This window comes from Rattus rattus, chromosome 6 (assembly GCF_011064425.1).
Source record: "Rattus rattus isolate New Zealand chromosome 6, Rrattus_CSIRO_v1, whole genome shotgun sequence".
Lineage (NCBI taxonomy): Eukaryota > Metazoa > Chordata > Mammalia > Rodentia > Muridae > Rattus > Rattus rattus.
Window position 1 is genome coordinate 147,319,627 of NC_046159.1, and position 26,314 is coordinate 147,345,940.

At 35.5% G+C, this 26,314-nt stretch overlaps 1 protein-coding gene across 1 annotated transcript in view; it reads left to right on the forward strand.

Annotated features, from left to right (window-relative positions):
* Positions 1 to 26,314, forward strand: part of Sema3c (semaphorin 3C) — a 160,178-nt gene that overhangs the window by 85,575 nt on the left and 48,289 nt on the right. Inside the window, exons 4-10 of the mRNA XM_032907057.1 lie at positions 5,880 to 5,999; positions 14,701 to 14,791; positions 16,864 to 16,983; positions 19,210 to 19,352; positions 20,504 to 20,618; positions 22,473 to 22,542; positions 25,985 to 26,129. Coding sequence (XP_032762948.1) covers positions 5,880 to 5,999; positions 14,701 to 14,791; positions 16,864 to 16,983; positions 19,210 to 19,352; positions 20,504 to 20,618; positions 22,473 to 22,542; positions 25,985 to 26,129 — 804 coding nt within the window. The remainder of the gene's footprint in view (positions 1 to 5,879; positions 6,000 to 14,700; positions 14,792 to 16,863; positions 16,984 to 19,209; positions 19,353 to 20,503; positions 20,619 to 22,472; positions 22,543 to 25,984; positions 26,130 to 26,314) is intronic.

The window sequence follows — 26,314 nt, forward strand, 5'->3', positions numbered from 1 at the left end:
AATGTGACCAACTCTTTAGCCAGTCACAGACACAGACTTCTGTAAAGCATTGGATCTTCTAGAGCAATGCATCTCAGTCGGTGGGTTCCGACCACTTAGGTGGGGAGTCAGACTTCACAGGGATCGTGTAAGGCCATTGGAAGATGCAGATATTTATGTTATGATGTATAATGGGAGCAAAATTGCAGTTATGAAGTAGCAACAAAGATCATTTTAAAGTGCATGTGTGGGGGTCACTGCAACATGAGGAACTTTTTGAAAGGGTGGAAGCATTAGGAAGGTTGAGAACCGCAGCTCTAGAGTGGAAAGTCTCTCAGTCATATTCCACAAGAGTTCCTGAAAATCATTTCCAGGAGTGAGCCAGACCTAAGTCTTGCGTCTTCAATCTTGCATTTCATCCAGTTAACAGAACAGAAAAGGGGTAGCAGAAACATGATCATGCAGGTACAGTGTAATGGAACCCTATGGGTGAAAGTCCAGGGGTGAAGAACTGTGCATTTTCTTGGCCATCCAGAGAAGCAACAGAATGGAGGGCAGTCCTGTGGAGAAAGGTGGTCTCCTGGGGGTGTTCTTTCAATAATTACACATGAGCTGTACAATTTTCGTTCACTCCCTGAGGAAACGACTTTTTCCCTGGTGCACGTCGGATCATGTCTTGCCCTTCACCACAATAATATCCGATGGCGATGTTATTGACTTTCCTGGTGCTTTGTTCAGGAGGGTTTGCATTTCTAATTCACAGTAATTGCTACAGGGAGAGTATGTAGACTGTATACTGGTGCATATTCAGTTTCCAAATAGTCATTTCGAGGCTTTTCTAAAGTGTCTTCAGCAAGTCACTTGGCCACTTTCTCCCTTTGGTGAAATAGAAACTTATTGTTATATGTTTTGTAATGATTAAAAGTTATTTGATAAAATCTTCAGTATACGCCTACATTTCCCCATAATTTTATTGTGCTGTCAATCACAAGCATGGGTATTGTTAATTCTTCTGTATGACTCAATAGGTATACACATGGGAAGCCATCTATGGAGAGATCTGTTCTATGAATGCTGATGACTAAACTGAACAGGTTTTGCTTTTACAAATAAAATTATTGAGTCCTGGGAAACAGTAATCCTTGAAATTCTTTCAAGTACCTACTCTACCTGTGTAGGAAAAGAGAAAATCCAACAAATGCATTCCTATGGGTGCAGCCCTTACCAAGACCTCTTGTTAATTTGACTTAATAAGAAAAGGCCAGAAAGAACAAAACAACCAGCAATAGATAAAATGAACATTCTATAGACAACATATTGTGTATTATTTCTCAATGATACCAAGTGTTTGCAAATATATTCACACCATTGAAGTACTTGCCGTCTAATTCTATATTTCACTTTTAAACCATACAAATTTACTATTTTTATTAGTTTGTTAAGAGTTTCAAACATGTTTTGGTTTGGTTGTATTCATTCTTCTTTAACTCTTTCTCAATTCACCCTTATAAAATTCACACACACACACACACACACACACACACACACACACACACACACACACACACACACAGACACACAGAGAGAGAGAGAGAGAGAGAGAGAGAGAGAGAGAGAGAGAGCGCTAACAACAAATAAAGAAAAAAGTCTATGATTTTCAAAGAGAATACAGGCAAATGTAAATAGGAAGTATTGGAGAAAGGAAAAGAAGGGAGGAAATGATGTAAATACATTAATCTCAAAAAAAAAAGAGGGAAACATTAGCAAGACATCTTTGGTATTTATTTCTACTAAAATCTTCAATACCAAATCTTTCCCATGTTAGCATTATGAACAGGACTAGTACTAATCTGTGAAGGACACAAGGCCTGCCCAAATCAAAATGTTCCTACTATTTTATTAATATATTGCTCAAAAAATGTTATTACTGTCGTTTTACTGCTACAAAATTTGAACTATAAAAAATCTTTATAACTGACTTGGAAAAAGTTGAGGCCATGGTTCAAATCCAGGTATTGTTTTTTGAGCTTCTTATTTGATTATTATTTAATCCTATCAATATCTCTCCTGTATATGTGGAGAAAAAGACTCAGTGACATACCAGGTCCCATGTTGCATGGCATGGGATTCTATAATTCAATGTAATCCTAGTGCACCCCAAAATTAAAAAAAAAACCCACCAATGCATGTACTTGCTTTTCTTTGTATCCTTTTATTTACTTTTAATTATAGGCATGTGTATATGTCAGTGTGTGTTTATGTGCATGTGAGTGCCTCCCTGCTGAGACCAAAAGATGATTTCCAATCTAATGGAGCCAGAACTACACCTGGTTGTGAGTCAGTTAATATCAGTGCTGGAGACCAAACACAAATCTTCCGGACAAGTCACCGAGCTATCACCCTAGTCCCGTGACTTTGTCGGTTGATTGTATTGTTTTCATTTGGAAAATTCTCTTATTATGTATCTTGACCATCAAGATTATTATGCAAAACCAAGTTGAAATTATATTTATTCTAAAGCTTCATACAGACTTCATATATGAATGCATTTATGCATGTATGTATTAGTACAGAACCCTATGATGACTTCATGGACCTTACTACAAGATATATATATATATATCAAGTGTCCCTAACCCTAGTCTTAATAGATATTTGCTGAAAGGAATTTACACAGCTGTTCAGGTGAGAATTGATAAGGTCAGAAAATGATGCTGTGCAATGAGAGAGCAGAGCTCAGAGATAGTGACTGTCAATGGTCACCTCACCTGTTCAGCATCGTTTGAGTATTCTATAGAGGAGGAGGTGGGAGGGGCACAGAATATCACAGAGTAGAAGTCTCTCTGCTAATAGTGAAACTGTTAGAGAAAATAAGGACAATAGTAGTGGCCACAGTCCCAGGCTGAGGTGAAGACCCTATTTACTCTCTTGGAGATAAACTTCCTTATTAGTAAATTAAAATTCAGCAACTTAATTGAAGCATTACTGTTAGAATAAATGCAATCAGAGTATATGGATGGAGGGGACTGAAAATGTTAATAAGATAAAAATGCTAAGGTTGCATAAATGTGAATAACCAAGAATTAAAACTGTGAACTGTGAAATAAAAACGTGGGCTCTTGATTTATGATATATGGTAAAATGGAAAAAGATATGGATTAATTGTTATACCTGTGTTTGAAACCATCCTTACTGTGGATACCCATCTGATTGAAGGCTACCAAAGTCTCTTTGGCTTATTTTTCTAAAGGAAACTGAGATGCAAAATTAAAAAAATGATTCATGTAAACTCATTAAGAAAATTATACTGAATATTCAATACATCTCTGTTATAAAGTGAAACACTAGGTGTCCTGGGAAATAATAATAGCAAGATATAGAAAATAATTACTTCCAAGTTTTTTAGCAAACAAGAAAGAGACTATTATTGATAATAGACATATGCGTGGAGTGAAATGAATATAGTTCTGAGTGTGAAAATATATTGTTGACTTTTTCCTTTTACTATAGCAACAATTTATCTAAGTCAGTTGTCTGCAGAGCCCAAGATAGAGCAGATGGAAACTTCCCTTTCTAAGTTTTCACTGAATTATATCGTATTGGAAGTTAATCTATAGAGAATTCTAGAGTGACTGAGCATGCATGTGAGAAAGATAAGCACACATCTCTTTGCTCACAACTCTTACCACAGACATGTTACATACAGCATACTTCAGCCTTGAGGTTTATTCCAGGTGTTATGCTATCATCTCTGGTTATATAATTAACTTCCGAGTACCTCTAAAGAGAGACGTCAAGAATTAACACTGTACATTTAACACAGACTTTTCCTGTCTTAACGTTATTGTGTATAGTCTAGATTTTAAGGATTAATTTCTTTGACATTAGAATTAAAGATTTATTAATAATTCATAGTAGAAACATCTGCTTAGAATTCCACACGCAAAAAGAAATACATACTTCCTGACAAGTAGAAATGAATATAAAATTGATGGAATGTATAAGGTAATATAAATTTTTAATCAAGTTTAGTTTTTATTGTAGCACTTTGTTTTACTGTGTAGTAACATAAACACTAGACAATTGATGGACCCAGAATCAATAAAAAAGAAACACGTATTATAGTCTATATAGGAAGATAATACCATTAAATTTGATATATTTATAGCCTTTATTAAACAAGAAAGTCTCACCTCAGATGATAAAATTGTTTTCAATAAAGTTCTTGGTGAGAAAAATGACTTTGTAAAGGGGACATCATTCTGTCTCAGGCTTGATTAATTTATAATCAGCAAAAGTAATGAGCTTATCAAGTTCAGAGTTTGGAGTGATTAATTTGGCCATGAAGAACTTACAGACTCCTGAAAGGTCACAGATAATTTAAAAGCACAGTAATGACACCTTTGCCCATTTATTTAAACTAGAACCAGCTGAGAAACCAAAAATTAAAAATCATATTCGGTGGGGACAATGGGTAGAAAGAATGATTCTACTGTCCAGTCTGAGGTGGTTTTCATGTATTAATTAGAAAAGGTAGCCATGATTATCATGGTGAACTCATGATGACATGGAATATGAATGAGTATAACTTCACTTCAGATATGTTTATGTAGTGTATTTGTGTATGAGCTAGTTATATTTCTGCATTGCTGTTTTGCATTTATCTATATTCATCTATCTGTCTGTCTATCTGTCTATCTGTCTACTCACTTGTGCATGATTTCTGTGAGTAAGTGAAAACACTAATGGAAGTCTGAGAATGAATTTTCAAAGGTTATTTTTCTGGTTCAACACTGTACTTTTGAGGGAATGAAACTCAGGTCTTCAGACTCGGTGACAATAAATTTCCCGATGATCCACCTTGCCGTCTGGATACTGTATGCCTTCATTTCTGATCTTGGTCATATAAAAACATGAGGTTGTAAAACTATGGAGTATAAAACCGTACATAAGCTCAGCTCAGGTGACAGTTGAGCTGTTCAAGCATTAACATGCATGCAGCAAGTCTGAGGACCAGGCTTCAGCCCAGAGAACCCATGTAAATGCTAGGCTGGGTGGACTTGCTACACAGCCAGCTGTCATTCCAGTGCTGAGTTTATCCAATCAGTGAGTTCTGGATTCAACTCAGAGGCTCTGCCTGTGTGAATACCGTGAAGAGTGATCGAAAAAGACTCCCCACATCAATACCAAGCCCCCACACACAAGCACACATGTGCGATGGTGCATAATCACAACCACCTGCCCACGCAAACATGTGATGTAACCTCATGCAACATGTGAAGCATTACAGTAAAAAATGAGTTATTTTAGTTATACTGCTTATTCACAAGACAGATGAATACAATAAACCAGGTTGTTCTCTTATGGTTTTTTTTTTCAATGATGTCTCCTAACAATAGCATTGAAAAGGTATGCAATGTGCAGAGGAACATGTCTAAAGTTAGATTCATAAATGTGTTGTGAAGAATAAACTTGAGAGCCTTTTCACATAGTCTTCAAATCAGGAGAGATCAACTAGAAACAGCAAAGGTTGTGTGGATTTCCACTTGGTCCAACTGAGCTCTGTAAGAGTAGAGGGCTTTGTGCGTTCTAGACACTGAAAATGCCCAGAGTTCTGAGATCACCAGCTTAAGTTTGGTAAACCTCAGTTGAGGTATTCCTTCAGTAAGGGCGCTGTGGCCATCTACAAGTAGCTGAATTATTCAGGATGCCCGATTTCAACATCTGCTTTCTTATTCTGTAAAGTAAATGGGTGTTTCCAGGTTGCCATTGCAAGGTGTACACAGTTTCTCCAGGGTATAGGTTACAGCACAGGTCACCTTTCCCATCAAATCTCAGTTAGCAGAGCTGCTGTAGCTAGGAGGAAGATGTGGCCCCGCTAAATACCTTTCTTTTGGCAGCATGGCTGTGGGAATTTCGTCCGCGTTATTCAGACCTTCAACCGTACTCACTTGTATGTCTGTGGGAGTGGAGCGTTCAGCCCAGTGTGCACCTACCTGAACAGGGGAAGGCGGTCAGAGGTAAGCTTGTCAGTTCTTACTTGTCAATTTCCGTGTTACTGCCAGAAACTTGATGGGATTTTAGACTTAAAGATTGGGGAACATCAGTGATAGTAAATATCTTCATATTTTTAAACACATGAATATATTTTATTTTGATGTTGTCTGTCAAGGCAAGCTAAATTGTGCTCACTGGGCCTTCAAGTTAGATGTGTTTGTTTACTTGTTTATAAACATACAAGCTATAAAATAAAGGCAAACTGTAATTTCATATTGTCTTAAATATAAAGTATTAAAGTTCCAAAGTAAAGAAATACCATGTTTACACTTACATATATATTTTATATAAAAATATTTATATATTTTATTTATTATATATTTTTATATTTTATTTAACCCTTTCCTTGTTCGTTCTTTTTACACTTTTATTGCTTAAAGAGATATGATTTATTATGGTGTGGTGTTTGCTGAATACAAGTTGAACAGTCAGTTAATGTACAGTCAAACAGAAGGTTGACTTCGTTTGAACTGTGCTATCAAAGGCTGGGCTTGATGGCCCAGTACAGCTGCTGACTGTAGAAACCATGCAGAAAACCCATGCAGTCTTCCTCAGTTTTGACTCTCTATTTCACAAAGCATGGTTATTTTAGAAACGGAATTACTTACAATGAAATTTAGTTTGTTATATAACTTAAATTTAGAAAGTCCAGTTCATAAGTTATATCTTAATGACTTTTAAAGATCAGAATGGTGGGTATGAAACTCCAGATGTTCCTGTTCATGTACTCTTTGAAGTTATTTTTCTTCAGTAAGTAGCAATGTTCGTTACTGCTAATGTAGATGGACAAAGATTCCTTTCTATTCTGTTTTATACAATTCATATATACACATAAAGAGTTAGATGAATAAAAGAACAACTTCTCAGACACATAGCTTCTCCTATCAACTTTTTTTCCAGTTACCTAAGACATGGTCAAACATTTCAAACAGACCTTTTCTTCCACACACTAACAAAACCCGACAGTTGGCCATGTTGATACTCAAATGCTCTTTTCGTTGCTGTGGCTCCTTGTACAGTTCAATGTCAGCAATAGTGCACCTGTTAGGGTGGTTCACTTGGCTCATTTGCTTTGGCTACTCAGGAACTTTGGTTTCTATGTGAATTTTAAGTCTGTTTTTCCTTGTTCTTAAATACACATCATTGAAATTTTGATTTGGTTGAATTTGCAGGCCACTTTCAGATATAAAGCCCTTTAAACAATGTTAATTTTATGGATTGGCAAGCATAGGAGATCTTTTCATTTCTAGTGTCTTTCTAAAATTCTCTCTTCTATATCCTCATCGTATTGTAGAGGTGTTTGCCTCCAACGTTAAGCTTATTCTCTTGGTGTTTTGTGAATGGGAGATTCTTCCTAACTTCCTCTCAGCAAGTTTGCTGTTTGTGTATAGAAAAAAATACCGTTGAGAACATGATGAGAATGGCATTATACTCACTGCCAACGGGAGTATAAACTTGTATAGCTGATCAATATGGGCTTTCTCAAAAGACGTAAGTAACACTATTATAACCGAGCTATTGCACATCTGGATCTATACAAAGGATGCTGCTGCCTTGGTTTCTTTTACGTTGCTGTGGTAAAAAGCTATACAAATGCAACTTAGTAAAGGGTTTACTCAGCTCATAGTTCCAGGTCACAGGGAAATCACTGCAGGTGTAGCTTGAAACAGCTAGTCCCAGAAAGGTTGACATCAAAGACAGAGAGAAAAGACTACATATCTTATCTCACGTGTGAGGAGGGTAATGGAATATCTGAAATATTAAAGCAGGAGGGGAAGAGAGTGCTCATAGGGGACACAGGGACAGGTGAATGGAGTTGAGGGAGGATTAACCCAGTATGCATGGAAACGCCATAGGAAAGCTAATTCAAAAGTTATTAAAATGAAAAGTATGGACTCAAATGTTACACAGTTAAATGCAAAAAGACTAACAAAAGAAGGAGGCTTACTGATGAACTAGGGACGAATAGTGCTGAATTCTTAGGAAATAAGTGGAGTCTTATTGCCTCTTGAAGTAGATTATTAATATTTCACTGCATGCTGTCCCAGTGTTGATTGTAACTAGACTGCAATCATGATCGTGTAGAGAAGATGATGCCAAGTGATGGAAGAGTGGGTCACTAGAGAACACCCAGCCTCTTATATCAGTTCTTCCTCTGCCAGCACTGCATTGTCTAGGGAAATCTGCTGCTGGCGCTAGGACCACAAGCAAGATTATTCAATTTCCCTGCTTTCTTTCATTTTTAGAATTATTTTCTTCAGAAAGCAGATGTGTTAGGTGTCAGGAGGCTGAATTTGGATTCTGATTTTTATCTTTCTTTAGCTATTATTGCCTTGGGATAACTCCACTACATCAGACTTCATCTAGCAAAAACAATCTACTTATATATTTTCTCCAAGTAAACAAAACTTCTGGCTATGTATTTTCTCCTTACTAGATAAAGCCATTTCTTACTGGTCTCTAAACTCTGACTGTCACAACACAAATTTTCTTAAATTTTAATTGTATCAACCACGATCATTGTGATCACCAGAGGTCAAATGATTACTGTCTGGTACACAGACTTTTCAAAATTAAACTATAATTACACCATTTTCCTTTTTTCATCTTCCCTCTGCTACGACCTCTCAATTTTATGGCCTCCTTTTATTTAAATAGGGGACTCCCCTCTAAAACCTATGATCCCACTAGCCACATGTAATCATTTATGTATCAGGCTATGCCTGATTTCCCTTGGGTTAATATGGTTGACATTGAGTCCAAAAAAACAGGTATTAGTTATCTCTAAGACATAAGTGCTACCATCAAACTTATAGGGATACCTTGACACAATGGGCATTGTAGTTCATAGGAATTACAACTAGGTGAGACTGATGATTGCTCTCTGAGAAGTTTGCATATCAATTTCTGATACTGTGAAAGCAAGTTCTTAGGGAGGAGAATTGCAGGCCAGCTAAGCATGTTGTATCTTTAACTATAAAGAATTACCTACAACTTCTCAGAGGCAACTAAAGCAATATGTTGTTTGGGGAGGCTCTTGAACTCTTCTGATCAACAATTCAAAAGAATGTTGTAATGCCTGCTACTGGGTATTTCATTAGATAGTCTATGACTTGCAAGAGTATGATCACCCAAGTGGGCTAATTTTATTTAATATCTCTCTCTCTCTCTCTCTCTCTCTCTCTCTCTCTCTCTCTCTCTCTCTCTCTCTCTCTCTCTCTCTCTCTCCCACACACACACACACACACACAAACATGTGTGTATATATATAATATAAATATATATTAGATATAATATAGAGAGATAGAAAGATATATATATATATTCACATAGTTTTATAAAAACAGCCTATTTTATTGAGTCAAATATATTGCTTTATATATTTATTCATAATCTTCCTAAACCAGAAGTATGATCAATCACTTCTGGAACAGAATGCTTGTCATTTTATCTCTACACTCAAAAATATTATGAGACTGAATTCAGATAGTTTTCAAAAACTTTAACCTGATAATTAAAGTTCTTCATCATCTGATGTATTCCACAAATGTTCTTTTTGCTCTTACAACTTAGTAATAGTCTCTACTAAGTTGATACATGAAACTGTTAGTATCTCTTGATAAAATACCCCCTTTAGTGCTGCTTACTGAGTATCATATGACAGATTGAATTTATTGCTCCATAATCTCAAGTCTTTCCTATTTCATCTGTCTGTACACATTTTTTTAAGCACTGAGCAGGATCTTCTGTAACCCATGTTTGTGTTTAGCTGTCCTTAATTTCAGTCTTTCTCATTACAATATAAATTATTCAATGCCCAAGAATTCTGTAATTTCACTAGTTTTTACTTCTGTTTAGTATCAAATACACAACAAAGGACCAATTTTTTGAAATAAGAATATAATTGGATATATGATATTTTAGTATAACTTATCATTTTAAACCTCGAAAAATGTGTTACACAAAAATTAAGCAGTAACATAGAGCTTTAGGTCATTTAAAATTATTTTCTTTGTTTACATTCCAGTTCTTGCCCACCCCCAGTATATCCTCCCATATTTCCTCATCCTATTCTTTCTCCCCCTTGCCTTACCAGACCACCCACTTCCCTAAGGCCCAAGTTTTTCCACAATTAAGCACATCTTCTTCCATTGAAGCCAGACATACAGGCATATGGTATATATGTGCCAGGGGTCTTAGACTGGCCCATGAATGCTCCGTCTCTGGTAGCACCCTGGGCTCCAGGTTAGATGAGACTGCTGGTCTTACTATGGGATCTTCTTCTTCTTCAGCTTCTTTAATCTTTTCCTATTCAACCAAAGGGGTCCCCAACTTCAGTCCAATGGTTGAGTGTAAGTATTTGCATATGTATGAATCAACTGCTGGTAGGGCATCTGAACGGACAGCCATGCCAGACTTCTATCTGTAAGTACATCATAGTAATAGTGTCAGGCCTTGGTGCACCACCCCCCATGAGATGAAGCATTGGGTCAGTCATTGGACCACCTTTCAGTCTCTTTCCATTTTTCTCCTTGTAATTCTTTTAGACAAGAACAATTCTGGGTCAGAAATTTTGACTGTGTGTCTATCTACTGAAGGTAGAATCTTCTTCACATTTTTTGGGCATTTTGGCTAAGGTCAACTTCATTGAGACCTAAGAGTTTCTTACCTTCCAGGTCTCTTGTCATTTCTAGAGGGTCCCCCTATCGCTAACCCCCCTTCTGCTTATTTCCATTCATTCACCTGTACATCTAGGCTTCTCTCCTATGCCTCTATACCTGATCCTGTTCCCGCTTTACCTTCCCCATCCTCTCTCCCACTGAAGTCTCTCCCTCCCCCTGCCTCCCATGATTGTTTTCTTCTCCCTTCTAAGTGGGATTGAAACATTCTTACTTGGGCCTTTCTGATTGTTAAACTTCTTAAGAATACACTAGGTATTCTGTACTTTTTGGCTAATATCCACTCATCAGTGAGTATATACCATTCATGTCCCTTTGGGTCTGAGTTACTTCACTCAGTATGATATTTTCAATTTCCATCTATTTGCCTGAAAAATTCATCATGTCTGTGGTTTTAATACCTGAGTGGTATTACATTGTGTAAATTTTGTCTTACAGAAGCATTTCAGTTTCATGAGGTCCCATTTATCAATTTTTGATCTTAGAGACTAAGCCATAGGTGTTCTATTCAGGAATTTTCCTCATGGGCCAATGAGTTCAAGGCTCTTTCCCACTTTCATTTTTATTAGATTCAGTGTATCAGGTTTTACATTGAGGTTCTTGATACACTTGGACTTGAGCTTTGTGCAAGGTAATAAATACGGATCTATTTTCATTTTCCTACATACTGACTGTCAGAGCAGCATCCTTTATTGGTGATGCTTTCTTTTTTCCACTGTATGTTTTTGGCTTCTTTGTCAAAGATCAAGTATCAATAGGCATGTGGGTTTACTTCTGGGTCTTCAATTCTGTTCCTTTGATTGACCTGTTTGTCTCTGTTCCAAAACCATGGGATTTTTATCACTACTTCTTTGTAGTACAGCTTGATGTCAGAGATTGTGATTCCCCCAGAAGATTTTTTTATTGTTGAGAATTGTTTTGGGTATCCTGGGTTTTTTGTTTTCTATGTGAAGTTGAGAATTGCTCCTTCCATGTCTGTGAAGAATTGTTTTGGAATTTTAATGGGGATTCCATTGAATCTTTAGCTTTTCATAAGATGCCAATTTTTACTAAGTTAGTCCTACCAATCCATGAGCATGGGATATATTGGTATCTTCTGGAGTCTTCTATTTCTTTTTTCAGGGATTTAAAGTTCTTGTACAATTCTTTGACTTGTTTGGTAAGAGTTACATAAAGATATTTTATTATATTTGTGACTATTGTGAAGGGTGTTGTTTCCCTGATTTCTTTCTCAGCCTGTTTATCATTTATGTAAAGAAACGCTATTTATTTGAGTTAATTTTATATCCTACCACTTTGCCACTTTGACGAATGCAATTTTAGGGGTTGCTTATGTATATTATCCTATTATCTACAAATAGTGATACTTTGACTTCCTCCTTTCCAATTCGTATCCCCTATATCTTCCTTTGTTGTCTAATTGCTCTAGCTAGAACTTTGAGTATTATATTGAGTAGATATTGGGAGAGTGGACCACCTTCTCTTGTCCCTGATTTTAATGGGGTTGCTTCTAGTTTCTCTCCATTTAATTTGATGTTGGCTGTTGGTTTACTGTATATTGCTTTCTTATGTGTAGGTATATGGCATGAATTCTTGCTTTTTCCAAAACTTTTAACATGAAGGGATGTTGTATTTTGTCTAAGAATTTTTCAGCATCTAATGAGATGACCAAGTGAGTTTTTTTTCCCCTTGAGTTTGTTTCCATAGTGTATTTCATTGACAGATTTTTTGTATGTTGAATCATCCTGCATTCCTGAGATGAAACCTACTTGATCATGGTGAATGATCATTTTGATGAGTTCCTGGATTCAGTTTTCGAGCGCTTTATTGAGTATTTTTACATTGATATTCATAAGTCAGATTGTTCTGAAGTTCTCATTCTTTGATGGATCTTTGTGTGGCTTAGATATCAAAGTAACTGTGACTTCATAGTATGAATTGGGTAGTATTCCTTTTGTTTCTACTGTATGGAATAGTTTGAAGAGTGTTGGTATTAGTTCTTGTTTGAATGTCTGGTAGAATTGTACACCAAAATCATCTGGCCCTAGGCTTTTTTGGTTGGCAGGTTTTTTAATGACTTTTTCTATTTCCATAGGGGATAGGAGGTTGTTTAGATAGCTTATGTGATTTTGGTTTAACTTTGCTGCATGGTATCTGTTCAGAAAAAACATCCGTTTCATCTAGATCTTCCAGTTTTGCAGAGTATAGGCTTTTGTAGTATGTTCTGATGATAATTTAAATTTCCTCAGTTTCTGTTCCTTGGTCTCCCTTTTCAGTTCTGATTTGTTAATTTGGATACTGTCTCTGTGCCCTTTAGTTAATTTGGGTAAGAGTTTATAGTTTATCTATCTTGTTGATTTTCTCATAGAACGAGTTCTAGGTTTTTGTTTTTGTTTTTTTTTGTTTTTGGTTTGTTTTTTTTTTTGATTCTTTATATCATTCTCTTTTTTTCTAACTGTTTGACTTTAGCCCTGAGTTTGACTATTTCCTTACTTCCACTCCTCCTTTGTGTGTTTGCTTCTTTTTGTTCTAGAGCTCTAAGGTGTTAAATTGCTTATATGTAAGACTTTTTTTCTAGCCTGTTACACTAAGGTAGTATCTGTCCTTGTTACTGAGGTGTGTTTTTTGTAGGCATTAAAATCCTGGACCCTGTTTTTGTATCTAGTCTATTGGCTTGTGTCTTTTTATTGGGGAATTGAATCCACTAATGTTAAGAGACATAAAGACAGATGATTATTAGTTCCTGTTATTTTTGTTGCTGGAAGTGGTATTATGTGTTTATGGTTGTCTTCTTTGGGGTTTGTTTTGAACTGTAGAGTTTCTTGTGTTTTCTTGGGTGTAATTTCATTCTTGTGTTGAAGATTTCCTTCTAGTATCCTCTATAGGGCTGGGTTAGTAGAAAGATGTTTTAATTTGGTCTTGTCATCTCAGAGCTTGGTTTCTTCATCTATGGTGATTGAGAGTTTTGCTGGGTATAGTATTCTAGGCTAGCATTCGTGTTCTCTTAGGGTCTGGATGACATTGGTCCAGTATATTCTGGCTTTTAGATTTTCTGTTGAGAAGTCTGATGTAATTTTGATAAGTTTGCCTTTACATATTACTTGGCTTTTAATATTCTTTCATTGTTCTGTGCATTTATTGTTTTTATTTTTATGTGAGTAGAGGATTTTCTTGTGGCCCAATCTATTTGGTGTTCTGTAAGTTTCTTGTACATTTATAGCCATCTCTCTCTTTAGGTTAGGGAAGTTTTCTTCTCTAGTTTTGTTAACGAAGGCAAACATGCCTTTGAGGGTGGGAGAGTTTGGGGCCAGCTAATCTGGCTTGGGTGAAGATTTGGACTGGAAAGAAGGTGGAGCTTCGCAGGGTGAGTAGGTCCAGGGTGAGTCATCTGGATTCTGTGGGTGTCCAAACTGGCTTGGGTATTTATACAAGATTCTGACCTGTGTCCCTGGTTCCTGGAGATCTTCTGGGAGGCATGCAGGCTGTAGAGTGTTGAAGGGTATCTGGCTGCTGATCAGGCCTGGGTGGAGAAGCAGACCAGAATGGAGCTTTAGTTTTAAAATGTCTTATTTTAGTAACATTATAATAATTGCTTAGATTATTTTATTATTATTCCTTTTCTTCCTTTGAATAGGGCTCTACAAACATACCCAATTATAAGTATAATAAGTTTACATTTTCAAAATAGGCCTAATGATGTTGATTTCAGGAATGGTTGGATCAGTTCTTTGGGCTGTAAAGTATGATGAGAATTAGCCCCGCTAATGTTCGAGCATAATAATTTACAAATGGATTCTTAATACAGGCAACTAAGTCTTAATATAGCACATTGGAAACACAGAGGTAGAAAGCATTTTTGAAGATGGTTTGTTTGATTTGATAGCAATTATTTAAAATAAATTATAATTGCGTTTCATTCTACTCATTATACTGTTTCATCTATACAATGTAGTATTATCATCTGATACATTTTTCTCCTACAAAGGACCAAGTTTTCATGATCGACTCTAAATGTGAATCAGGAAAAGGACGATGCTCTTTCAACCCCAATGTGAACACCGTGTCTGTTATGATCAGTAAGTAGGAAATGAAGATGGGAAAGGGGATTGAAGAATAAAGAATACATAACATATAAATTAGTTAATATATTTGAAATCTTTATCAATATATAGGAGAAGATCATGAATCTTTATGTATTTATTTGATGTCCTAAAGCTTTATTTCTATAAAATTGCATCTCATTGTATGGCTCTCTCAATGTGCTGTGTTTGCTATGTCCATTTGATTGAAGTCACCAGATAATACAGATGTTTTAAATAGGTCTATCAATTAAATAGCCAAGCAATGTTATGCATTAAAGCAACTATTTTTAACAATACACAAAGCTTCTACTCTAAGTTCTAAAGGTCCTATGCTATTTATGGTAGTTAATGTAGGACATATATATGTATATACATACATATGTATATATGTGTATTTATATCTATCTATATATATACATTTATATCTATATATTTATACAGATAGATATAAACACATACATGCATCTATCTACACATGTGTGTGTATATATATATATATATATATACATATGGGAGATACATTTATCATTAGAATATATATATATTTGGAATCTATATATTTAGTATATATATTTAAAAACTTTACTTTGAAGATTCATTTGAATTTTTAGCTAAATAAAAACTGAAAACTCTTAAAATTGTTCCCAAGCTGTTATTATTTAAGCATTTATTGATATAAAATGAAGCAGGAATTTTCCTGTCTGCCATTAGAAGCACTGAGAATATGGAGCAAGACATGAAGTCAGTTTAACACACAGGCTTTTGTAAGTTTTTAGGTATAATTGACAATGTGGTGTTTGATAGATAGGGTTCAAAAGCTGTAAGCCAACCTCTAAGTTTCTTTCCCTTCTCTCTCATATATGTATATATAATCAAGAGGTGTGTTTATCAATATTATTAAACAGTAGGGATTTACAATCCATGATTTTATGATTAAGGAGCTATAACAATATGGGAAATGATTATATGTTATATTGAGTTAATACCTCAATCTATATACACAACAGATAAACAAATGGTTAAACAGCTGAACTATTCAAAAATGCTTCATTCTTATCTTAGCTGTCATTCTCCAAATGTTTTCATGGGTCTTTTGTTCCTCCTGAAAAGATGAAATGGATGTCAAGATGCCTTTGCTTGTAGGTCCTTAACTGATGGGGGCTCTAATTCAAAACCTAATGAGATCATTTCAGAAAGGTTTCATTCTGTAGTCTGTCCTGTCTAACAGATATTACTGAGAGTGCTTCATGTCCCGCTCCTGGGAGCAATGCAGAGCAGAGCACACATGCTGGTCAAGTCAATGGGCCAAACACAAACCTAGACACTTTCTTTAAATGTTGTCCAGCTACAGCTCCATACTTAGGATAAAAATTTAAATTAAATTTCAAAGTTTCTAATGATATATATGTATATTTGCGTGTATATATATTTATTCTAATGACACAAACATATATATGTAAACTAATTGAATAGGCCTTATGACAATTGTTTACTTCTAGACATAGATTTTCCCATCACTTTGTTTTTTACAACAGTTATTGCTGAAAAAAGTGAGCTATGTTTAAGTTACTAGTAGTCTTGTACCACTGAAGATCAAAATGTAGAATTTAAATGATTAGTTTGCTCATTAATATTGCTTTTTACAATACTATTGTACTTTTTGTGTCATCAGGTAATAAAAGTATTATGTCCATCTTTTAGGTAAAATCTTTAGTTTAACACATGATGAATACCATTTCAATTATAGCTCATTTCTGATAATTTATAAAGAAAAATGTTAATATTCAGTGTGTTGAATGACATAACCCTACATTCAAGTTTGTTCTTTACTTAAAAATTAAAACAAGTAATTTGGGGGTTTGTTTTAACCATATAGAATCATCACAGTAAGAGCATATTAAACTGAGTGCTTTGTAAATTTGGTAGGCAACAAGAACTAATTGATAGGTACATATCTCTACTAATAACTGGGAAAATGGATTATGGTATTGTGCTAAATTTTCTTGAATGGTAAAGTAAGTTCAAAATGCATTAGAATTTCTCTGACAGATTTTCCTTTTTCATAGATGAGGAACTCTTCTCAGGAATGTATATAGACTTCATGGGAACAGATGCTGCTATTTTTCGAAGTTTAACTAAGAGGAATGCAGTCCGGACTGATCAACACAATTCAAAATGGCTGAGTGGTAAAGAAACATTTACTGCATTTTCCCTGTTGATATCTTGCTTTAAACTAATATTTAATCCAATGCTAATAATAGGAAATGTAGTTCAAAACTAAAAAATATGAGGCTTTTACATGGGTACTTATACTTCTATACTCAATGTAGCAAATATTTGAAATAAATCAATAGCCATCATTCTATTTCTAATGTATTGATTTATAAATGTTACAATAGTCATAGAGCTAAGTAAGTACAAATGTCTGGGGTAGCCATCATGAATACTTCACTTGTTATTGGTAATATGCCCCAGTGGTTGTAGTTCTCTTTATTGCTTTTATACATCCATATTTCTAAATCAAAGATTTTTCTCTAAATTCATGAATTAAGACATAATAAATGGATCATATAAAGAAACTCTGTTTACTCTAAGAATTTATAATGTTAATTACTTATTACCTTTTATTTTTAATTTATTTATTCATTTTACATTCTAATATCAACCCCCCTCTCCTCCCGGTACCTCTCATACAGATCTTCACTTCTCTTAACCCCTCCTCTTCTCTTCTGTGAAGGGGGAACCACTGTGAACCACTCCTGGTTTGTTTGCTGTTGTTATCCAGTGTCCTGTCCCTTCCCCTATCAGCATGCCCACCCCCACAACCCCAGTACATCAAGTCAATTAAGGATTATGTGCATCCTTTCCCCAAGAGGCCAGACAAGTCCCAGCTAGAGTAATGGGATCCAAGGGTAGGCAACAGAATCAGAGTCAGCCCATAATTCAGGTGTTAGAGAACCCACATGAAGATCAACCCGCACATCTGCTACGTTTGTGTAGGGTTCAGAGAACACTAGGTCCAGCCCTTGCTCTCTTTGATTGGTGGTTCACTCTCTGGGAGCCCCCAAGGGTCCAGGTTAGCAGACTCTGTTGTGGATTCCATGCTTGCTTTGGGTTACCTATTACTTTTAAAAAATGACTAATATAAAATAGAAATCAATGGTATAGTGATTTTATGATAATACTTTTTAGTTGTTTTAAATTCTCAGGGTCATAAAGAATTCACACCCTGAAAGAAGGATAATTTGGTTTTTCTGTAAGATTCCAATCAGTCATGTAGAAGGGGAGGAAACCACTGAGCGCCTGCCATTCTACCCCCAGGAAATCTACAAGCTCACTCAAAATTGCCTATTTAGTTAATGATGCACTTTAGTGTGAATCACCACAATTAAACATTTTACTGCACTGATAAGGCAACATATGAAAGCACCGATTGTCATTTTACTTCTTCAAATTATTCTGCCAATGTATCTAGAAATAGAATATTCTAAAAAGTTGTTTTGTTCCTGAAATAAGGAAGGCCTCTATGTCTGCACTGACCATATTTTTTCCATTGGGAAGTTTAATCTTCATTTCATTTTCTGTATTCTAAGGAAAAAACGATGTTAGGTTCCTCATGCCCCATCTCTGCTATGACCTCCTCTTTCCTCTTCCTCCCCCTCCTACTTCTCCTCTTCCCCGTCCTTCTCCTGATTAAAGTTATATCTTCTGTTTCCCTTGATTGAAAATGGACTTTTTCATACAATATTCTGATTACAGTTTCCCCTCCCCTGACTCCTCCAGTTTCTCTACATCTCATCTCTCATTCAGATCCACACCCTTTCTATCTCTTATAAAGAGGCAAACAGGCATCAAAGTCATATTAATAAAGTAAAATAAAGTCCTGTAAAATAAAGGAAAACAAATTCATTCGAATAAGACAAAAGAATCAATCATGAAGAAGAACCAAAGCAAAGCACAACAAACTACTGTAGACACAGAGACAAACACATTTACACACACACAGGTGTCTCATAAAAACATAAGCAAGAAGTATATATACACAAAGACCTATAAGGTCAAACTAACACAAAAACAAAATAATTTCCTGACTTAACATTAGGGTATAGAGCCCCTCCAAAATTCTCATTCAATTCATTTTGGGTTGGCCATTGACTGCTAGGCATGGTTCCTGCCTTTAAGAGTAGTTTCCTTCTCCAGTGAGACTCCCTTGAAGAAAATGAACATGTCAACCTAGAGCTACATTTTATCATGTTTGATACTGTCCATGAGGTATATTGATACAACTTTTTGCAATCCTGCCTATGTGCAGTGGATTATTTACTGTTGGGGCAAAATACATCTGTGTCTATTTCAAAGAATGGCATATTGGTTTTTATCATGAGAACAACATCTTTTTATCTCTTCCTCAGAACCTATGTTTGTTGATGCACATGTGATCCCAGATGGCACTGATCCGAATGATGCTAAGGTCTATTTCTTCTTCAAAGAAAGATTGACTGACAACAACAGGAGCACAAAACAGATTCATTCCATGGTCGCAAGAATATGCCCTGTGAGTGTGCTAGCATGTCTATTTAAAGAGAGAATTTAAATAATGTAATATATTTCTCAATATATTCATGTTTTTATTATTTACTGCTATCAGTGAGTAAACTGTAGAAAGATTTTAGCATACCATGTATTTTACAGTTTATGTAAGACAACTGTACTACATTTCAGTAAAAATATTCAGGGAAATATTTTTATTGTTGTCATAAGTATAGAACTAGTTTTGGCTAGTTTTGCAACTCCATACTGTGTTGCATTCACACAAATGGGAAATTGTATATTGCCAAAGGAAACAAAATAACTCTTGTAAATGAAACGCATTTGAATCTCAGTAAAACATAATTATGATAGAGCTGACTATAACAATGGAGAATTTAAAAAATATGCTTCTAATTTTATAGAGTAAAACATCAGCATATTAGCAGTACATATAAAAACAATTGTCTAAAATTTATTATTTAATCTCCCATAGGCTTATTTTAAACTTTGGTGATTGTTTTATGATAAATTGTCAGATGCATTTATTGAAATATCCAGCTTCTACTTATCTTTAATACTATTGCAATATTCTATGGACTAGAATGCATCCATTTCTCACTTAATTTGGGTCAAAACAGCAAAGCTAACAGAAATGAAAAGGCCATTGGACACAGAGGAAGACAAAAGTGCATGAAAAAGCAAGCCAAATGCTCTTTATGTTGGCTAGGAAAATGTATATAATATGCAACTCAGTCAGAAATACTGAAGATTAAGTAAAACTACTGAGAAAACAGATAAAATGGGACTATGTGGAGCAATCTGATATGGGCTATTCCCATTCTCCTGAACAGAGTAAACTTCAAAAGCTTAACATGTTCAGTACATTTCATTGGTTCTTAAGAGATTGAATACTTGCCCCGGCAAGAGGCAAATACTTATCTACTCACCACGTATGAAAGCTTATGTCACATACTGTAAAAATTGATTGTATTTCCCTGTAGATTATTTCTCATTGGCTTTATTCTGTATAAGATTATTGATCCTATTTTTTTCGGCATGATGATTGCTTTTTCTAATCTTCAGATTACAATAAGTCATGGCTTAGAGTTTACATTGGAAATGTAATACCTAATTTTCTCTCCAATCATCTGAATGGTGTTTACAAAATGGTTTCAGAATGATACTGGTGGACAACGTAGTCTTGTCAACAAGTGGACCACATTCTTAAAGGCAAGGCTTGTGTGCTCAGTCACAGATGAAGATGGCCCAGAGACACATTTTGATGAACTAGGTGAGTGGATGGAAGAATGAGCCTTGTTTCTGAGGACTTTAGGAACATCAAGTCCCTTAATGAAGTCTCAGAGAGGACTAGTCATCCCTGGATGTTTACAGTGTGAAAGGTGTCCCACTTTGAATGGGGAATCACTCACTGTTCACCAGTGTCTTTCAATATTTTAGTAATTTCTTTAACCACTGTGTGTACTGTTCAATCCTAGGACATGAATGAGTATAGAGTGGAAGGACTTGCATAATTTATATTTAGGCAATATTTTTACTTCTTTATATATAAATTAATATTTTATATATTTCTAACACTCTGATCTAAATTTAAATATTCTAAAATCATATTGTTATGCAATATCCTCACTTACATTCTGATATGATTTATATCAATTTATATAAGGACATACATACATATATATTTATAGAACTACTGCATTTAGTGTAATATTTAGTAGAGTTTAAGGAAAATGTCCATTACAAATTACAGGAATTATGCTCGCAGCTTAGTTTTTCTTGCCGATTCAGTCTAAGTATTCCTCATATGGCAGAAAGCTTATGAAATTCAGATCAAATAAGGATCAATAGTATAGCTATGACTAGCTTTCTCTATTTAATGCAACGTGTTATATATCATAGTGCTGTGGTAACTAAACTCCATGAAGCAACAACTCTTTTTAAGCATTGCCCATTGAAATGTATACTGTAGATCGTCTCAGATTCTCACCAGTGTGATGAGTTGAACTGTAAATATCTATTACAAAATACCTAGAGTTAGAAACTCAAAGGAGACGGTTGCTTGCCTTAACTGGAAGAGCTTGAAGGGGCTCGAGACCCCATATGTACAATGCCAAGCAACCAGAGCTTCCAGGGACTAAGCCACTACCTAAAGACTATACATGGACTGACCCTGGACTCTGACCTCATAGGTAGCAATGAATATCCTAGTAAGAGCACCAGTGGAAGGGGAAGCCCTGGGTCCTGCTAAGACTGAACCCCCAGTGAACTAGACTGTTGGGGGGAGGGCGGCAATGGGGGGAGGGTTGGGAGGAACACCCATAAGGAAGGGGGGGGGGAGGGGATGTTTGCCCGGAAACCGGAAAGGGAATAACACTTTCGAAATGTATATAAGAAATACTCAAGTTAATAAAAAAAAAAAAAAAAAAAAAAAAAAAAAGGCATTTCCATCAAATAGTTTTTGGTTACTCAGGAATCAAATTTCAAGTTTTAATTTATTATATTATGAATACACATGTCTCTGCCTTACACTATCCATTAAAGTCTTATTGTTAGAGGAATTGTTATAGATTAAGATATTGCTGACAGTTTTGATTCTAAGCCTAAATAAAGTTTTATTTCTTATGAAGGAAGGGCCCTATGCAAGGTTATCTTCAGTATAACAACTTTAAACCACAGGTTGAAAGGAAATTGACAGTTTCACTATTTTAAAATTCAAACTAGTGTTTCATCAGAAAAGGATTTTGAGAAAACACAGAAACAAGCAACAGGAGAGCATCTGTGCCATTCCTACCATGGACACTATGGTTAAGTTCTGCCCTCTCTTCTGCCTTATAGAACTAAGGTTTTCAAATTTCTAGTCTATATTATCTACCTTTTGAAGTTTCCACTTAGCACTTATACATCATCATTTTCATAGAGATATAGTCTACATAAATGCCCCAATGCCAGGCTAGCATTTTATTTAAGTTACCAAGCATTCATCACCACATTATACCAAACTGTACTGATTTGAACGAGATCCTGAGACCTACTTTTCACAGTTGAAATTAGTGTCTTGGGGTAATCAAATATAAACAGTTAAAAGTTCAGAAACTTTAACAAACTGTCTCTTTCCCTTGTTCAGAGGATGTTTTCCTGCTGGAAACGGACAACCCAAGGACAACACTTGTGTATGGCATCTTCACAACATCAAGGTAATTGTTGAACAGTTACACCTGTTCACTTTAACAATTCCTGGTTTTTACTTTTGCTGGATTACCAAAATATTTGATCTTAATGAATTCTTCTAAACAAGTTTGCAAAGAGCTTTTAAAAACAATTACATGAAAATGATAAAATGAAACTATGAATTAAATTGTGGAAGTAAAGTTCTTGAAGCATTTTATTTAAACAACAAAACTAAAGACAAATAATTCTAATAAAATCTATGGTATCTTAGGTTGTGGTGATGATAGATATGTTTCTGTCCTGAATTTTGGCAGTGGTAATACAAGTATACACATACAAGTCAAAAGTGTGTACATTTAATTATTTAAATTTTTATAATAAACATGTATTAGAAAAACTAAAATAAATTTGAATTTGCATCAAAATAACTTTTATTTCTTCACTAATCTACAGCAATTATTACAAGAATCTAACAAAAACTGAACTGTTTTCTTTATTCTGTAATATTTTAATATTTTTGTATTTCAAATAGACTTAATAGGAGTCCGGTGGCAACTTTATCGTATTTTGCAGTACCTTTCTCATATACCCCAAATTTTCTTATGCACATTTCTGTAGTTTAGTTTTATACTAGGGTGTGAGTATGAATTCAGCTTCACACCCCAGACATTTCTATTGGGCCGCAGGTCTATGCATTGGTTCCTTTTTATTTAATAGAAAACTTCAAAGTGGTTATTGAAAGCATTTTATAAGTGAATTTTAAATGTGGCAAGAGCCTGGGGAGATGGCCAAGTGAGAAAGAGATCTTGCTGTCCTCAAACCCCTGTGGAAAGGCTAAGCACGACATCACATGTTTAGCCCTGGGGTTGTTTGGGATGTAGAGAGTAGGTCCTGGGGAACATGCTGGTTAACTAGTGTCACCAAAATGGCAAGACTCGGGTTCATCGTGAGGCCCTGTATTAAGGAATAGGGATGGCAGTGACAGAGGAAGATACTTGTTGTCCCCCTTGACAATTGCACATACCTGAACATAATATATATACATACGTGAACATGTGTACTCGCTCATACACCACGCACAAAATAGATCGAAAAGGAGCATGAAATGTGGTGTGGTGCAAGTGTAAACTGCTATGAGCTTTTTAAAATAAAAAGACTTGGCAGGAATACTAATGAACAATCACTTATATTTGCCATAAGTTTGACCAGAAATCTGGTCAGACATCCTTGACAGAGTGCTCAGCTACTGTTCTAACAAATGAGTAGTCTCACATCTGCTCATAAAGACTTGAGCAGCAAAACTACTAAATTTTCTATAAGATATGGATTGTAATAAAGTATGTTCTACTTTTATATTTGTCAGAAGCTTCATTTTCAATTAATTCTGACCTAATGATAATGGAAATCATTCTTATTAAGGATTTAAACAAATGTATGACTAACTGTACCTTAATAAAATGATCTTTGATCCTTTGGGGGAGCATTGTGTGCCCACATGCCTGACTTTGCATGCATCTTGTATATGTGGGGGTACTTACGAAACCATGTTTGTGTGTGCGTGGGCATGTATGTGTACATGTGCATGTGTGTGCATGCATGTGTGTGTGTGTATGTGTATGGAATCCAGAAGAAAATCTCAGGTATTCTTCCTCAGGAATCACCAGCCAACTTGCTTTTTCAGACAGAGACTTTCAGAAGCCTGCAGCTCTCCCAGGCTGTTCAGGCTAAGCAGGTCAAAAGCAAAACCCAGTGCGTCTGTGTCCCCCTCAGTGGGGTTATTACCACACTTCTCTAATCCCAGTTTTTGTTCTTTCTTCTGTGGGTACTGGGGATTGATCTCAGACACTCATGCTTGCAAAGTCAGTGCTTTATCAATTGAGCTCTCCTCCTCCTCCCCGGATCTTTTTCATGGTGTGATAAAAATGAAAAAAATATACGTAGAAAGACAACATGGACTTCTCCAGCTGCTAAGCAGGATATCATGGAAGACCAACCAAGTTATGACAACACTGCTGTAAGAAGACATGATGTTCACATATTAATGGAAATTATTACAAGATGAAATCAATATTCTGTTCGTGGTGTTTAGAATTAAAATTCATATTTTGATATTTTTATTGAAGATAGATTTTTTTCTTCACATAATATATTCTGATTACAGTTTCTTTCCCTCTATTCCTCCCAATTCTCCCCACATATCTCACATCTGGATCCACACCCTTTCTGTCTCTCACTAGAAAGCAAACGGGCTTCTAAGGGATAATAATAAAATTTAATAAATAAGATAAACCAAAAACTAACACAGTGGAATTGAACAGTACAAACAGACAGAAGGAAATAGCCCATGAGGAGACATAGGAAACAGATTCACTCATTTGTACACTTAGGAGGCCTATAAAAACATTAAATTGGAAGCCATAATATATACACAAAGGACCTGAAGGGTGAATAGAGAGAAGAAAAATATATAAGCAAATTAAAATAAAAAATAATAAAATATTTTTTGTTTTGCAAATGCAAAAGTCCTGACATGACAATCATGAGACAGGAGCCTGCAGAGATGGCCTTGAGTCTGTTTCCTGTTAACCCTCTACGGCTGGGCATGCACCCTACCCTTGAGAATAGTTTGTTTCCCCAGTCAGACTCCCTGAGAGAAAACGAAATCTGCATTTGTAAGTGGTTATCAACTGGAGATTGCCCCTGGGTTTGTGTATATTTCTCTTAGCTGTTGGTCCTCATCTAGTGCAGACCCATATGCCGGTTTCTGTTGAGCTCATATCTGCTTTGGTAATGTTGATTTAGAGGGCTTTGCTTCTTGATGTCCTCCTTCCCTGGTGGCTCTTATACCCTGCCTCCTCTTTCACCTTCCCCAGTGTTTGCTGAGCCCTGTCAGGGAGGGATTTCATGGACACAGCCCTATCAGGACAGAGAGCTACAAGGTCTTTCACTCTGTATAATATCTGGTTGTGGGTCTCTTTATCTGTTCCCATTTGCTGCTAGAGGAAACTTCTCTGTTGCTGACTGAGGAAGACAGTGCTCTAATTCACATTTTTAAATACAACCATCACTAAATATTTGTTGCTGCTAAAATAAACTAATTAGAAATTTCATCATTCTAATTTTTGGAAATGTTAAGAACTTTTCTCTAACTTATTTTTTATTCCTGAGTGAACTAATTAAATATGGCAATGGTTTGTAATCTATGTCTTATTTCAAAACAACTGGATTTTTTAGCTTTAAAATATATATATATATATATATATATGTATATGTATATATATATATATATCCATATATATATGGATGGCACAGCACACATGAAGGGTCAGAGGCCAACATGTAGAAGGTGGCTTCCTGCTTTCACATTCCCCATCCAACCCAGGATGTGAGACTTAGGGATTGTTGTGTTTACCCACAGGGCCATATATTGTATGAAAAATAAAACAAACTCTTTGTTTTCATTTTCAGCTCTGTTTTTAAAGGATCAGCTGTGTGTGTGTATCATTTATCTGATATACAGACTGTATTCAATGGGCCTTTTGCCCACAAGGAAGGGCCCAATCATCAACTGATATCCTATCAAGGTAGAATTCCATATCCTCGTCCTGGAACTGTAAGTACCATGAAATGTGTTCTCATCATAGTTAGGCAAATATTACATTTACATTTATTAAATATAACTGTGGTCCTTTGGGTATGATTATTATAACTTTTCACCTTTATGGCTCCAAGTTTATCTTTCATGGTTTAAGATTTGGCTAATATGCCATATATGTTATAAAATGCGCTATTTTTACA